The sequence below is a fragment of the Acinonyx jubatus genome, chromosome E2 (assembly GCF_027475565.1).
Source record: "Acinonyx jubatus isolate Ajub_Pintada_27869175 chromosome E2, VMU_Ajub_asm_v1.0, whole genome shotgun sequence".
Classification (NCBI taxonomy): domain Eukaryota; kingdom Metazoa; phylum Chordata; class Mammalia; order Carnivora; family Felidae; genus Acinonyx; species Acinonyx jubatus.
In genome coordinates, this window is record NC_069396.1 from 35009148 (window position 1) to 35023346 (window position 14199).

General features: G+C 35.7%; 1 protein-coding gene across 1 annotated transcript in view; it reads right to left on the minus strand.

Moving 5' to 3' along the window:
• Positions 1–14199, minus strand: part of LONP2 (lon peptidase 2, peroxisomal) — a 103056-nt gene that overhangs the window by 67691 nt on the left and 21166 nt on the right. Inside the window, exons 7-8 of the mRNA XM_027044422.2 lie at positions 10465–10723; positions 1720–1861 (exon numbers count right to left, since the gene is read on the minus strand). Coding sequence (XP_026900223.1) covers positions 1720–1861; positions 10465–10723 — 401 coding nt within the window. The remainder of the gene's footprint in view (positions 1–1719; positions 1862–10464; positions 10724–14199) is intronic.

The window sequence follows — 14199 nt, forward strand, 5'->3', positions numbered from 1 at the left end:
AGATTCCAATCAGCATTCTGTTCCTCACTATTAAATACAAACAAACACAAATTGCCAGACATCTAACAGAAGACTCTAATATAAAAGACAGAGACCAAAAAACAAAACAAAACAAAACAACATATATAACAAATAGATAAAAGCAGCTTATAGAAAAGGAAAAAGAAAAAAATCTAGTAGGGTATTTCTCACAGAGATAAGAGGACATATTACATCCATGTAATGAGAGCAAGATACTATAAAAAGAACAAGCAGAGAAGTTAAGAAAAAGATCTTTGAAATAATAACTTCATAGAAGGATTACTAGATAAAGCTAAGAAAGTCTTCATAAAAAAATATAGCAAAAAACAAAAAAGATGACTAACAGAAAAGATAAGAAGATTAAAGATCTCAAATCCAATTGATAGGAGTTCCCCCCAAAAAATGAAGAAAAAAATCATCAAGAGAATTCAAGAAAATTTTACAGAAATAAAGGACAGGATTTTCCAATTCAAAGAATCTTCAAAGCATCAGCAAAAATGGAGAAAAAGAGACTGATGCCAAGGCAGATTACTGTAAAATTTCAGAAAAATGGGATAAAAAGTAGATCTTAAAAATTTTCAGAGTAAAACAAGTCACAAAAGACAAGACTTTGGTCTTATCAACTGCAACACAGGAAACTGGAATACAATGGAGAAATGTCTTCAAAATATTGCAGGAAAATTATGTCTAACTAGAATGCAAACTACCAATCAAGCATGAGGGAAACATATTTTCAGATATACAAAGTCTAAAAACATCTCCCACCCATGCAAGCTTTCTCAGGAAACTTCTGGGAGATTAACACCAAGAAAGTGAGAGAATAAAGCAAGAAAGCAGAAGGCATGGAATATAGGAAACAAGAAATTCAACATGGCGGGAAGTGAAGGGCGATCTGAACAAGACAGCTAGGTTCCATATGTGGACAACGACTAGCTCAGACTGGAGGAGTGAAGAAGATAAAACAGACGTAACACTTAGAAAGTGTGTCCACGTCTTGAAAGGAGACTTAACACAACTGCTGGAAGTAAACAGAATAAACAAGACAATTATTAACCCACAAAGATTTTTTTAAAAATGTACAGGAAAACAAAAAGGAGGGGCAGGAGAAGAAAAGTGATCAGTTTACCATTTGTCACATGGCTCAGCTGTGAAAAGCACTTACATACTTGTAATAATGTTAAGTATTTGACAGTGACATAACAAAATCAGGATACAATTTAGATTGGGAGACTGGGAGTATAAAAATGATATAGTAGGGGTGGAGGGAAGAGAGCAAGAAAAATCCTCATCTCCTACAGAGGGTAATCAACAAATGATGTCAGAAACTGTATATGGTCTAATTAACTAAAAGTTAAAGAGGTCAAAGTGTAGAAGCGGAAATGGGGGATCCCCAGGGAGAAGACAACTTGCTTGCTGTGTTATGTAATAATCTTCTAGAATTACTGGTCTCTAAACAAAAAGCATGTATAAAATTTAAAATATTTGGTAAAAAGAAAAAAGAAAAAAGAAATGAGAATTATTAGAAAAAGAAGAAATCTCTAAGACACTTCAATTTAGATATTAATTTGCTTTCAGATTTTAGTCCATATAACATTTTTTCCCATGACCACACCCATATCAATGTATATGCTACTGAATACAATTATCTGCTCTCAGATAACTGTGGTGATCACAGACCAGGAAGTTTCTGTATCTTACCTCAAGCAGAGCTGCTGCAGGATCACCCTGCAGACTTTTTCCTAGTTTGTCCACCTCATCTAATAGGAACACTGGATTGTTAACCCCAACAGTCTTCAAGCCATTGATTATACGACCAGGCATACTGCCAACGTAGGTACGCCTATAGAAAGCAGACAGCAAGTTAACAAGACATCAGGAGGCAAGAGGAGTATCATTTAGAAATCAAAACTCAGGCCTGCGAAAAAGTCATTTAGTTATCACAGTAACACAGCAAAGAGGTACTATATATTTAAAAAGTTCTTTGATACAACCAGGAAATTCAACATGGCGGGAAGTGAAGGGTGATCTGAACAAGACAGCTAGGTTCATTCAATTCTTGAATTGAATTCAAGATACAGCCAATGCTGGCTGTAAGTTACCCATAATACTGGAAGAATTGTAGCTCGTTTCTGCCATTTAGTGAAACTGAAAAACATTATACTTAAGCATATGATTGTGATTCTTACTTTTCAGGATTTCAAAATGTCCAAAGGAGCCTCCCCACACTCCCTCAACACAAGCATCTTTTTACACATTGAAATGGTTGTCCCAGGGCTAGTGAAAACATCATCATCTTCATGAAGGAAATCAGAATTGGTTCAAATGGCCACTCAAAACGTAGACCAAAAAGAAGAAAGAAAAATTCCTAATTCTTTTATTTTCAGAAGCAATAGTCTGTAATTATAGTAAGATTTGGGGTCAATAGTATGTATATCAAAATTCCATTAATTCTGGCCTTTTGAATAAAACTGTTCATCCTATATACACTGTTATGCTCAAGTTCAGCCAGATATTTTGTTATCCATTAAAGTATTAGAGGTTCCTTTATTATATTTGAACAAGAATCATCTACATAATTGTGACAGATGTAGAGGGTGGCATGAATAAAAACAAATATGTTTGTCAAACTGAAAAATGTGCCTTGTTTACAAAGCCAGCAAAACTTTAAGTAGCAATTTACCAATTTTAATTATAACCTTGTTGCCTAGGCCATGTGCAAAGCAGATGCTGTTTGTGAAAAGGCATAAAAGGGTGACTGCCTACAAGAAACTAATCAATGGTAAGTGTAACAGCAACAGTTATCTTATGATCTGCACAAAGCCGATTCCTGGAGCAGGCCTAAGTTTTACCACATGACTGGTATAAAGCAGGACAGAATAAATACAGTGACCTTTGAAAAGACAAGAAAGCCTTAAACATATCGTGGGAATGCCTTACATGGAGGGCGGGTGACCGAGGCCCTGGAACCAAATACAATAAACACTGTCCTGTTACAATAAGGAGTTGGCACATTCAAGATTTCAGAATGGGATACAGGAAGGACAAGACTCAAAATTAATAAAAGCCTCTCAAATTATTTCTCTAGAGAACTTATGAATTTGCCAGTATCCTGTGAATAAGTAGGTAAGGGAAATTAAAACAAAACAAAACACAAAGCCTCTAAGGGTCAATTTTACTGCATCAATGTCTTTCTTTCCCGTAATGTTTTTGACAGGTAGATTTCAAAAACAGGTACTAATGACCTAAAGTCATGGAGAGAAAAATGATATTCTAAGCAGGGACCTTTCTAAAGAAGCGGAAATATGGACACTAGTCCATAAACAACTTCTCCTAAACCTTCCACTGCTTTCCAGAGCCTACAGCATAAAGCCAAACTCCTCTGTCTGGAATTCAAGGCTCTTCACAATGCAGTCCCCACCAGCCTTCCTAACTTGCTGCCATAATGCTCTTGCATTATCCACAATCACAATCCTATTATACTCCTTATGTTTTTCAACTTTTGTTAATATGTTACCTTCCTGCCCTGAATACTCTTTCTACCTATGTAAATCCAGGAATTCTAAAAAAACTTTTCCTGACCACCTCTCACAAAGTGATCTTTCCAATAATGCAACATCTACAGCATTTACTGGCCCTACAATTCATCTGATGCAGTTACAACTTAGTTTCTGGGTACCTCCTCTAGAGAGCCAGTGAGCACTCTGATGACAGAGAGTGGGTCTTATTACAGAGTAGATCCGCTGGATATAGAGCTATCAGACTGTTCCCTAAACAGAAGCTTGTTTTTCCTATTTATTTGATGACATCAGGTCAACCATGCCAGCACCCGAAGTATCACCACTGCAAAGGCCATACAAGTCTTTGAATACTGCTTTGAACAAATAACTTGATCTAAGTCTCAGTTTCCTCATCTGGAAAATGGACATAGTAACTGCCAACCTCATAGATTATATGATTATGAAAGCATAACAGGTAAAGCACACAGTGTAGTGCCTGGCACACAGTAACCTTTCAAAAGATGTTCATTGCTGTTCACATCTTTCATAGCACCAAGCATACTCAATGTCCTTAGTGTTCCTCAATAACAGATGACGACATCCCCTGAATATGTAACACTAGTCTACAGGTCAAACAAAGAAGAGAACCATTACAGAGGGCCGATAAGCTGTGGAAAATATCTATAATGTGCTACATCCTTTACCAGAAGGTATAATAGCATGCAATTCACTGACTAAAGATACAGAATATACTTTGAATAAACCTTTGGAATATGAATCAGATGGTGGAAAGTGCAGCAATACACAAAATAAAAATGTTCTCTTTCAACATCACCCAATATAAATCACTACTTTTTTTTTTTTTTTACAATTTTTTGTTATTTATTTATTTTTGAGAGAGAGAGAGAGAGAGAGAGAGAGAGAACATGAGTGAGCAAGGGACACAGAGAGAGGGAGAGAGAGAGAGAATCCCAAGCAGGCTCCACATTATTAGTGCAGAGCCCGAAGCAGGGCTCAAGCTCACCTGAAACGGGGCTCAAGTTCACAAACTGTAAGATTATGACCTAAGCTGAAGTTGGATGCCTAACCGACTGAACCACCCAGGTGCCCCTATAACCACTTTAAAAAAACAAATTAGCATACCAAAATATCCTCCTGAGAAACCACATAAGTAGGAGATTAATGAAATTAATACTCTTTTACAAACTATTAACCTTTTTGAGGGCAAAATACATACTTTGCCATGTCCTTCCTCATGAAACAACATCTAGGAAGCAACATAGCACAATACAGGTAAGTTTGCAAAGAATGTATCTCTTCAATTACTTACTATTCAGCCTAAATACATGATTATGTAGAAGTTTTTTTTTTTAATTGAAGTACATGAGTTAATTTTAAAAATACATGAATTCATATTTTTCTTGTGATTGGTATAGGCAGTTCATAGGTTTATAAGGATTAGCATATGAAATACACAAAACCAAGTATCTACATGGTTCAAAAATTTAAGTTACAAGATCAGCATTTGTCATGTTCCAAAATATAGTCCGGTTTATGCTTCAAAAAACTACAGACAATATCCTCTATTTATAGGAGCTCCATGGTAAATCAATTACTTTACTACTCTGTGCCTGGACATCTTCAAATCTTAAGCCAAAAGGCTGGTCAGCCTGTCACTGCCACTAACAGTTTCTAAATATCAGGAATAGGAGTGCCTGGATGGCTTGGTTGAGCATCCAGCTTCAGCTCAGGTCATGATGTCAAAGCTCGTGAGTTCGAGACCTGTGTCGGGCTCTGTGAGCCTGCTAGGATTCTGTGTCTCTGTCTCTCTCAAAAATAAATAAACATTAAAACATTACTCACCTCTTTCCCGATACTTAAAGAAGGGGGGGAAACAGTCATTTTACCATCACCTTTTCACACCTACTCAATTAAAGAGCTCTAATGGGTTACGATGCAAACTACTGAAGTGACATTTACAAAGAATCTGTAATATAAAAATTGTATATTGTAATATTAAGTCAAAAGAGTAGGATTAGAATTGCTTTTTAGAAACATGGCAAAAGCTGCCCATTGAAAAGTCTGGCAAGAAATAAAATGTTAACAGTGATAATCTTTGTATGGTAAAAAAAATAAACAAAAAAAGAAAAACACATGAGAATTTTTTTCCTTTTTAAAAACTATTTCTAAATTTTCTACCAAGGGTGTATATATATATCTCTCCAACTGGGAGTAATAAGCCTTAAAAGAGATCCTAATGATTTCAAAAGAAGAACAGTCTTTAATATAGCATATCTAAACAAATCAAATTGTTATTCTTCCAGCAGTCATTCCTAAATCTTTTCGTGCACTCATTTGTATGGATGTACTCACTTAAAGGACCACAAGACTTACAAAATATAATTATGTTTTAATCTTACCTGAATTCACAAAGCATTTAGAGAGCCATGTTTGGCACTGTGCTATACAGCATAGAGTGATAAAAAGGAGAATAAGATATGCTAAAAACCCTACTGTAAAGAGCTTATACTTGTTCCATATTTATGTCTTATCTCTACAGCAACGTATTGCATATGCCAGAGGCCTATATTATTTATTCATTAAAAGAAAACAATAGACAGTAAGTGGTCAGTTTAGAGAAGAGTAAGATCATAACTGACTGCACCTATATTAATGGAGAAATCCTTGAATTGGGGCCTGAAAATGAAACTAAATTTTAAAGAGGCAAAGAAGAGCTACATGCAAATACAGGTTATAAAGAGTATGGTGAGCAAACCATACATGTCTGGCATACTATGCTAAAAATACATTAAAGGCTTGCCGCTTTGGTTATTTTCCCCTTGTGGAGACTAACAATGAAATAGCTAATTTATTTAAAACATCACCATTTCTGGGGCGCCTGAGTGGTTCAGTCGGTTAAGCATCTGACTCTTGATTTTGGCTCAGGTCATTATCTCATGGATTTGTGAGTTGGAGCCCACACTGGGCTCCATGCTGACAGAGTGGAGCCTGCTTGGGATTCTCTCTCCCTGTCCCTTTGCCCCTCCCCTGCTCTCTCTTTTTCTCTTTCTCTCTTTCTAAATAAACTTAAAAAAAATGTTTATACATACAAAAATATATCGATGTGTAAAGCAAAAGATTATTTTGTTCTCAACCTGTTTGAGCCAAAGATTCCTTGCAGTGATATAATTTGATTATCTGAACAAACAGCTGGCATACTACTTCCAAAGAGTTACTATCAACAATAACTTGAGATACAGCAATATTTCACCAAGAAACAACTTATGAAAAATGATTATGGAAACACGATTTCATAAAACTTCATCCTAAAAGAAGTTGTTATATTTAATTTCTATGAACTGATTTAAATTCTTTAAAAATGTAATATTTAAAAATATTAAGTTGTAAAAACTGATAGGAACAGAGCTTCCTAAAAGTGGACAGAAAAGTCTCAATGGAGACAGACCCAAATGAGAAATGTAGAGAAGACTGAAAAGCTGCATTAATAAACCTGACTCTTCTTTCTTTAAGGCACTCAAAATTAACAGAAACAAAAACAATGCGTCAATGTAAAATCAGATCACTATTTTTCAAGTTTAAGATTTAAATGTGAATCAAGTCTTTCTTCCCATCTCTCACTTCACTACCACTGAACTCTAAAAAACACATCTTTGTTTTTTAAGATCAGTTCCTAACTTACTAGCACCTTCCTTCACATAAACAGGTATTTCTAGTAAAAGGATAGAGTTCCAAGCATGGGAAAATAGAAAAAGTGAGTGACAAAATCAAGAGCACAGCAAGGAAGATAATATAAAGCAGCTCTGTTTTTTCTTGGCTATTTTAAGACTGCAGAACAGTGGTGCCTACTCAGAGGCTGAGGAAAAACAAAACTTTGCATGAACTCTAATTGTGAGCATGTGACCAGTACTTAAATGGCAAGACCTGGGTGTTTCCAAAATGTTTCAACTGTTACATGGAACCACTTGTTCCCACGAACTCCACCCCATGGTTGTAGCTATTAGCTACTGTTCTTCCTCCTCTCCTATTCACCTCCAATTCATAGCTCTGAACTAAGCCCATACTCTGCTCTCAATCTCTGCTCACCTTAACCCCACTCTCCACCTACTTCCAAACGGGCTTTCAAATACATATTTTCTCCAGGCTTTGATAATTTGGGAAGGTAAATGGGTAATAAGGCCCCAGTAGCACAAGGACAGGTTGCTGTAGTGTTTAATGAAACATCTGGTACAGTGATGGCTAGGCAGTACTTAGTAGCAGCCATAGTAGAATGATTCATAGACTAAACCACATTCCTTTTATTTGGCAATGATCACAGCCTCTGTGCATACGATACATTTCTAGAAAGCTTTATTTACACATATTTTTTTAGGCAAATACATATCCTCATTTTACAAAAGACGCACAGTAAGTTCAGTTTTCTTAATGATAGCTACACATGTGAAAGTATACTCATTGAACAAATTTTGTTATCTATCAATATCAGTAAAGACTGAAAACAGAGTTCTGCTTAAAACCAACAATGTTCACACAAAATGGTGAGAACTGTGACTTTATATACTGCCCACTAACACACATCACAGAAATACATTTTCCCACAATTCTGCTACATAAATTAAATAATAATGCTAAGAATAGGATATTTTAAGTACTATTTAAAAATCAAATTGGGGCACCTGTGTGGCTCAGTTGGTTAAGTGTCCGACTCTTGATTTCGGCTAATTCGTGGTATAGAGCTCCACATTGGGCTCAGCATGGAGCTGACAGCGTGGAGCCTGCTTGGAATTCTCTCTCTCTCTTTCTCTTTCTCTCTTTCTCTCTCTGCTCCTCCCCTACTTATGCTCTCCCTCTCTCTCAAAAATAAATAAACTTTTAAAAAGTCAGATTGAATTTTATAAAAACTCATTGACGCTGTTAAATGTAAACTTGTCCTCCTGAGAATTTAAAAGTAAGTAATAATTAAAGCTATTTTTTATTGAATGCTCACTGTGTGTCAGGCACTGAGTAAGTGCTTTCTAAGCCTTACTGAATAAGCAATACTAATGTGGCAAGAAACAGGACAAATTGCCCACAGGTCATGTGCTCATGACATTAATTCCATAAATTCCTCTCTAAATTCCATCAAATGCTTACACAATACAGTGCTACAGATACTAAAAAAAAAGAAAGAAACTAAAAAAACTTTGAATGCATGAATCAAGTCACTTGAGTGGGAAATATCTCCCCAAAGCTCTCTAGTTAAAATAAAAAAATTCCAGTCCTAGATTCAGTTTCTCCAAGATTGGTAGAAGGTGCCAATTTCTTTACAAAAGCAAACTACAGCCTCTAGTGGCACATGTGAGAATAAGCAAGTCTAGGTGACAAAAATATTGTTTGAAATTGCCAGAAAGAATGACCCAGATCAATTCTCTGATCTAATCGGCAGCCCTCATTGCTTATTTATTAAAATCTTGGAATGATTTTTCTTTAATGCATAAAAATTGTAAGTCAGAGAAAAAGAATCACTTTTCATGGAAAAGTTTCTAACAGTGTTTTCCACCTCGCCTAATGCCAATGATCTCGTGAATAAGACAAATGGAAAACAAGATATTATAAAAAGCATCATATTCTTTTTCCCCTACAATCCAAGTTTAATCCATACTCACCAAACTGTAAATATGCATTTAAATTACCCTTGGCCATTGGCAGTTGTTCACTGCCTGCACTGGCATGCTTTTCAAAGCCTTCATTTATAATTTAGATTGCTTTAACAACTTCAAGACTGATGGTATGACCTTGAGGAGAGAAGTTTTATCTTCAGTTTAATAACTTTCTATTGGAAGTTAAGCAGATTCTTCAAAAAAAATTTGGGGAGGGGGGCACCTGGGTGGCTCAGTCGGTTAAGCATCCAACTTTGGCTCAGATCATGATCTTGCAGTTTGTGAGTTTGAGCCCCACAATGGGCTCTGTACCAACAGCTTGGAGTCTGGAGCCTGCTTCAGATTCTGTATCTCCCTCTCTCTCTGCCCCTCCCCTGCTTGCACTCTGTCTCTCAAAAATAAATAAAAAATTTAAAAAACTTTTTTTTAAAATTGAGGTATCACTGATGTTAGTTTCAGGAATACAACGTTATATTCTTTTATAAGCATTCATGATTTCTACATTTTTAAATATTCTACATTTTAAAATGCATACACTATAGGTATATGTTTTCTCACAACTTGCAACTCTTAGGAACCCTTAAACCTTGAAACAGAAGTTCATGCTTTCCCAAAGCATCTTCTAATCTGAGCAACAGAGACCACAGAGAACATAAAACAATTAATGTAACATGCAAATCTGATTCTAGTAATGTCAGATACACAGACACAGTTCTCACAGTTTAATGTATTTTTATAGAAAGAGGGCCAAAAATGCAAGGACACATCTTAATAATTACCTTGAACTTTCTCATTATTCATATGTATACTGAAAACCAGCCTCCTTAAAGAGTTTAAACTGCAAACATAAATTTGTTATCAAAGATTTCGTACCTTCTCCTACCTCCCCCAGCTGTTGTACTTTATTTTTTAAACTCTAAGAGTTAAGGGTCATTATGAAATGCTACCGGGCCAAAGTGCATGTAAAAACACCGTAATATCTAACCATAACTAATTTATAATTGCACTCAAATGAGATTCCAGAAAAGGCGAGGCAGAGACTCACTATCCATTGTCATACAATTACCAAGGTTAGTTTGGGTATACTATTATGGTAGAGGCTCTAGGTTAGCTATAAATGTCCTACAGATGTACCATAAGTAAGTACTGTAAATATCCTTTTGATCCACGGTATTACAAATATCCCTTTGAGAAAAAAAATATACATACATATATTATGCCTTGGCTTTTGAGGGGCTCTAGTCAATTAAAACAGAGAACCAGAGATTGAGCTGAGAGAAATATCTTACCTGTGTCCTCGAATGTCGGACTGATCACACACTCCTCCAAGTGCAATCCTGTGGAACTCTCGACCAAGAGTCTTGGCCACTGATCTTCCCACACTTGTTTTACCAACTCCAGGAGGGCCAACAAAGCAAAGAATGGGGCCCTTCAGGTTGTTTTTCAGCTGTCTGACAGCCAGGTATTCCAGCACTCTTTTCTTCAATTTTTCCATAGCATAGTGATCATTATCCAGAAGAATCCGGGCTGCTCGAATGTCCAGACGGTCTGTCAAATAACCCAACAGAAGCACTTTTTGAGATGCTTGAGATACTTAAAAATTTTTATTATTTTTACAATATTTATTTATTAATTTTGAGAGAAAGAGAGCATGCACACATGCACTAGTAGGGGAGGAGCAGATAGACAGAGAGAGAGAATCCCAAGCAGGCTCCACGCTATCAGCACAGAACCTGACACGGAGCTCAATCTCACAAACCGGGAGCTCAATCTCACAAACCAGGAGGTCATGAACTGAGACGAAATCAAGAGTCAGAGGTTTAACCAAACGTGCCACCCAGGCACCCAGCACATAGAATTTTTAAATGCAAGAACTCCTTTCAAGGCTGAAAAGAGTCAAAATATGTTTTAGAAAATAAACATGACAAGAACAGAAGTGGATCTTTCTACATGAGTCTGCAGGGAGACCTGGCTTTTTTGCTTAAGAGAATTTAGTATCAATAGAACTAGTAAGCACTACATAATTAAAAATTCAAGGAATTAATACTCACTTAATTTTCTAGATACACATTATTTATATGGAGACATAATTTCTACATATTCTATTTGTGCTGGCATTTGTTCCTTCTTTTTTAAAGTTTTTTTTTTTTTATTAGAGAAGTAATGTATGCTCATTCTAGAAAACCCAATGACACGAATTAAAAAAAAAAAAATGAATACAGTTACCCATAATCTCATGTCTTCAAGAGAGCATCTCTACCTTCACTTTGGTATGTATTCTTGCAGGTTGTATGTATATGTGTGTGTATGTGTATATATGTGCTTTCAGACCGATTTTTCAAACTGAGAGTATATGATGCCTTCAAGTTTTGTTTTTTCACTTAATATATATTACAGATACCTTTCAGTGTCAAATGTATTTTTTAGTAATACTTTAGTGGTTACATAATATTCTATTATTTAATTATCCATACTCATTTAAATAATTCCCTATTGCTAAGCATTTAGGTTATCTACAAATGTTTACAGTTATAAAACAGGCTTTGCAGTGCATCCTTGTAATTAAATCCCCACATATATCCCTAATTATTTCCTTCAACTAACCTTCTATAGACAGAAATGATGGATCAAAAAAAAAAAAACATTAAGATGTAAAGAACTGTCACAGTCTCACCAGGAAGGTATGAATTAGGTTTGTTTCTATAGCCAAGCTTTCATCAGGTTTACTGATGTGCTTTACTACTTAAAATACTTATAGATTAAATCATTAAATACTCATGGATGCCAGCATGAATTCATCATCTGCATGACACCCGGGGTAATACATGGCTGCATAATCATACTGATGGTGAGAGGAGAGGCTGGGAAAGAGAAAACACACACAAGCCTACTCTTTCAATCCATTATTTGGAACTTGCTCTGCATTTTTCCTGCAGAGGAAAAAAAAAAAAAGCTTTAATGGTGGTTTGGTTCCCAAGTTAGTCTGAAAAAACCTAGCTAAGCAGTAATATATGTATTTTAATTACAGTACTGTTGCTTTTACTTCAGGCTGAGTGATTTGGAAAGGGAAAAAAAAAATTCTTCCCCCTTTCCTAGCTTCAGACTCCAACTAACAAACACATGAATAAATGACAGGAAGTTTTCCAACTGTTAGGCACTGCTAACCCAGACTCTAAAAACCTACCACAGCAAACACAAAAGAAAACTTCAGACCAATTCCATTTTGTATAGCTCTAAATATTAAAATGCTAATAAATCAGATCTATTAAGAATAATCTACTAAGTCCCAGTGGGATTTATTTTAGTTATGCAAAAAAGTTTAACATTATGTTATCAATATATTTATTACATCACCATGCATAAGAAAAACTTTCCATCAAAATGTCATTTTGTACCATTTTGTCACTTGTTATAATGTAACACTCACCCCTAATTAACATTTACTAGTTTAAGAACAGAATTCCATGCAATTTAGAAAAAAATGATGATACTCTGAAGGAAGTTTTTCTAAGAAACATGCCAAGTGAAGACAATTTTTAAAAGTTCCTCAAACTTTTAAGGAAGACAATTTCTATGCTATATAAATTATTGTGTCTTTTCTATATAGGATACGTTTTTTTCTGATTATTCTTTTTAATGGCTCAGAATACATGCTTCCTATTTTAAATAATACATGTAAAATAATACTTGTAATAATACATGTAAAAAATTTAAAACTTACCTGAACATATATTTCTCTATTTACAACTGAAAGACTTAAATAGTATCTACTGGCTCTTTCTATTCAAGATGGGAAAATTAGGAAACTTCTTTCCTTCAAATCTTTCCTTTCTGCTTTTGAGGATTGCTACTTAGGTAAGCTTCTCTTTCAAAAATTATGAAAGACATTTTCACGGTTTTATAACCACACTCATAATAATTATTTAAATCTAATTCCATACAGAAATGGTTTAAAAGTTCAATACACTTCCTTTTTTTTTTTTTTAATTTTTTTTTTCAACGTTTATTTATTTTTGGGACAGAGAGAGACAGAGCATGAACGGGGGAGGGGCAGAGAGAGAGGGAGACACAGAATCGGAAACAGGCTCCAGGCTCCGAGCCATCAGCCCAGAGCCTGACGCGGGGCTCGAACTCACGGACCGCGAGATCGTGACCTGGCTGAAGTCGGATGCTTAACCGACTGCGCCACCCAGGCGCCCCACAACACACTTCCTTTTATACCACAATTTATGCATCTTCAGTTCTCTGCTGGAATACTAAACGATGAAAAGTATTTTCACGTGGGGGTACATGAGTGCTATGCATCTCTAATGCTAATACACATCCAGCAGAAACTCTCTTGAGTTTCTGGCATGTGGGTGGCCTCCTTCCCTAGTTGTGAAAATAATAACAGCTTTGTCCCATTTTTATATTTTGTTTATTTCAGTAAAGGAGTCAGCACTCTTGTATTCAAATAAACATTTTGCTCCGAAACCTATACAATTATACTGTATAAGCTTGGTAAAAATTCCTGATTATTAATTAAGTTCAGTTTTTAAATAGGCAAGTGGAGAGGGGAGGAAGCTGGAAGCAACTCACTAAGCTACTAATGGCAATTAATCAAATCTGCAATTTTAATATTCAGGCCATTATACTGTATCTACTATATGCACCCTGCATTTCTCCTAAGTCATTAGTTAAAATAAATCCTGAAGCACAGAAAAATGTTACTGAGAGAATACCAAAATTTCAAAATAAGGCCCCTAGGATTACCAAGTTATCTAGATGCTCTTCAGACTGTGCACTCATCCTACTGTCAAGAAAAAATAGCAGGGTTTGAAAATTGTCACGACTGCATCAATGACAAATACCTATCAAATATGTATCAACATGGAAGCTTGGCAGGTGAAACAAAATGGCAGCAGTTAAACAACACAAAGTTGAAATGTAACTTTCTTTCCCAGGTCTAAACTAACAGGCAGCAGAGCCCTCTCCAAATCTCACAGAATAGGACCACTTCACTTAAAAAAATAGGCACCGAGTGA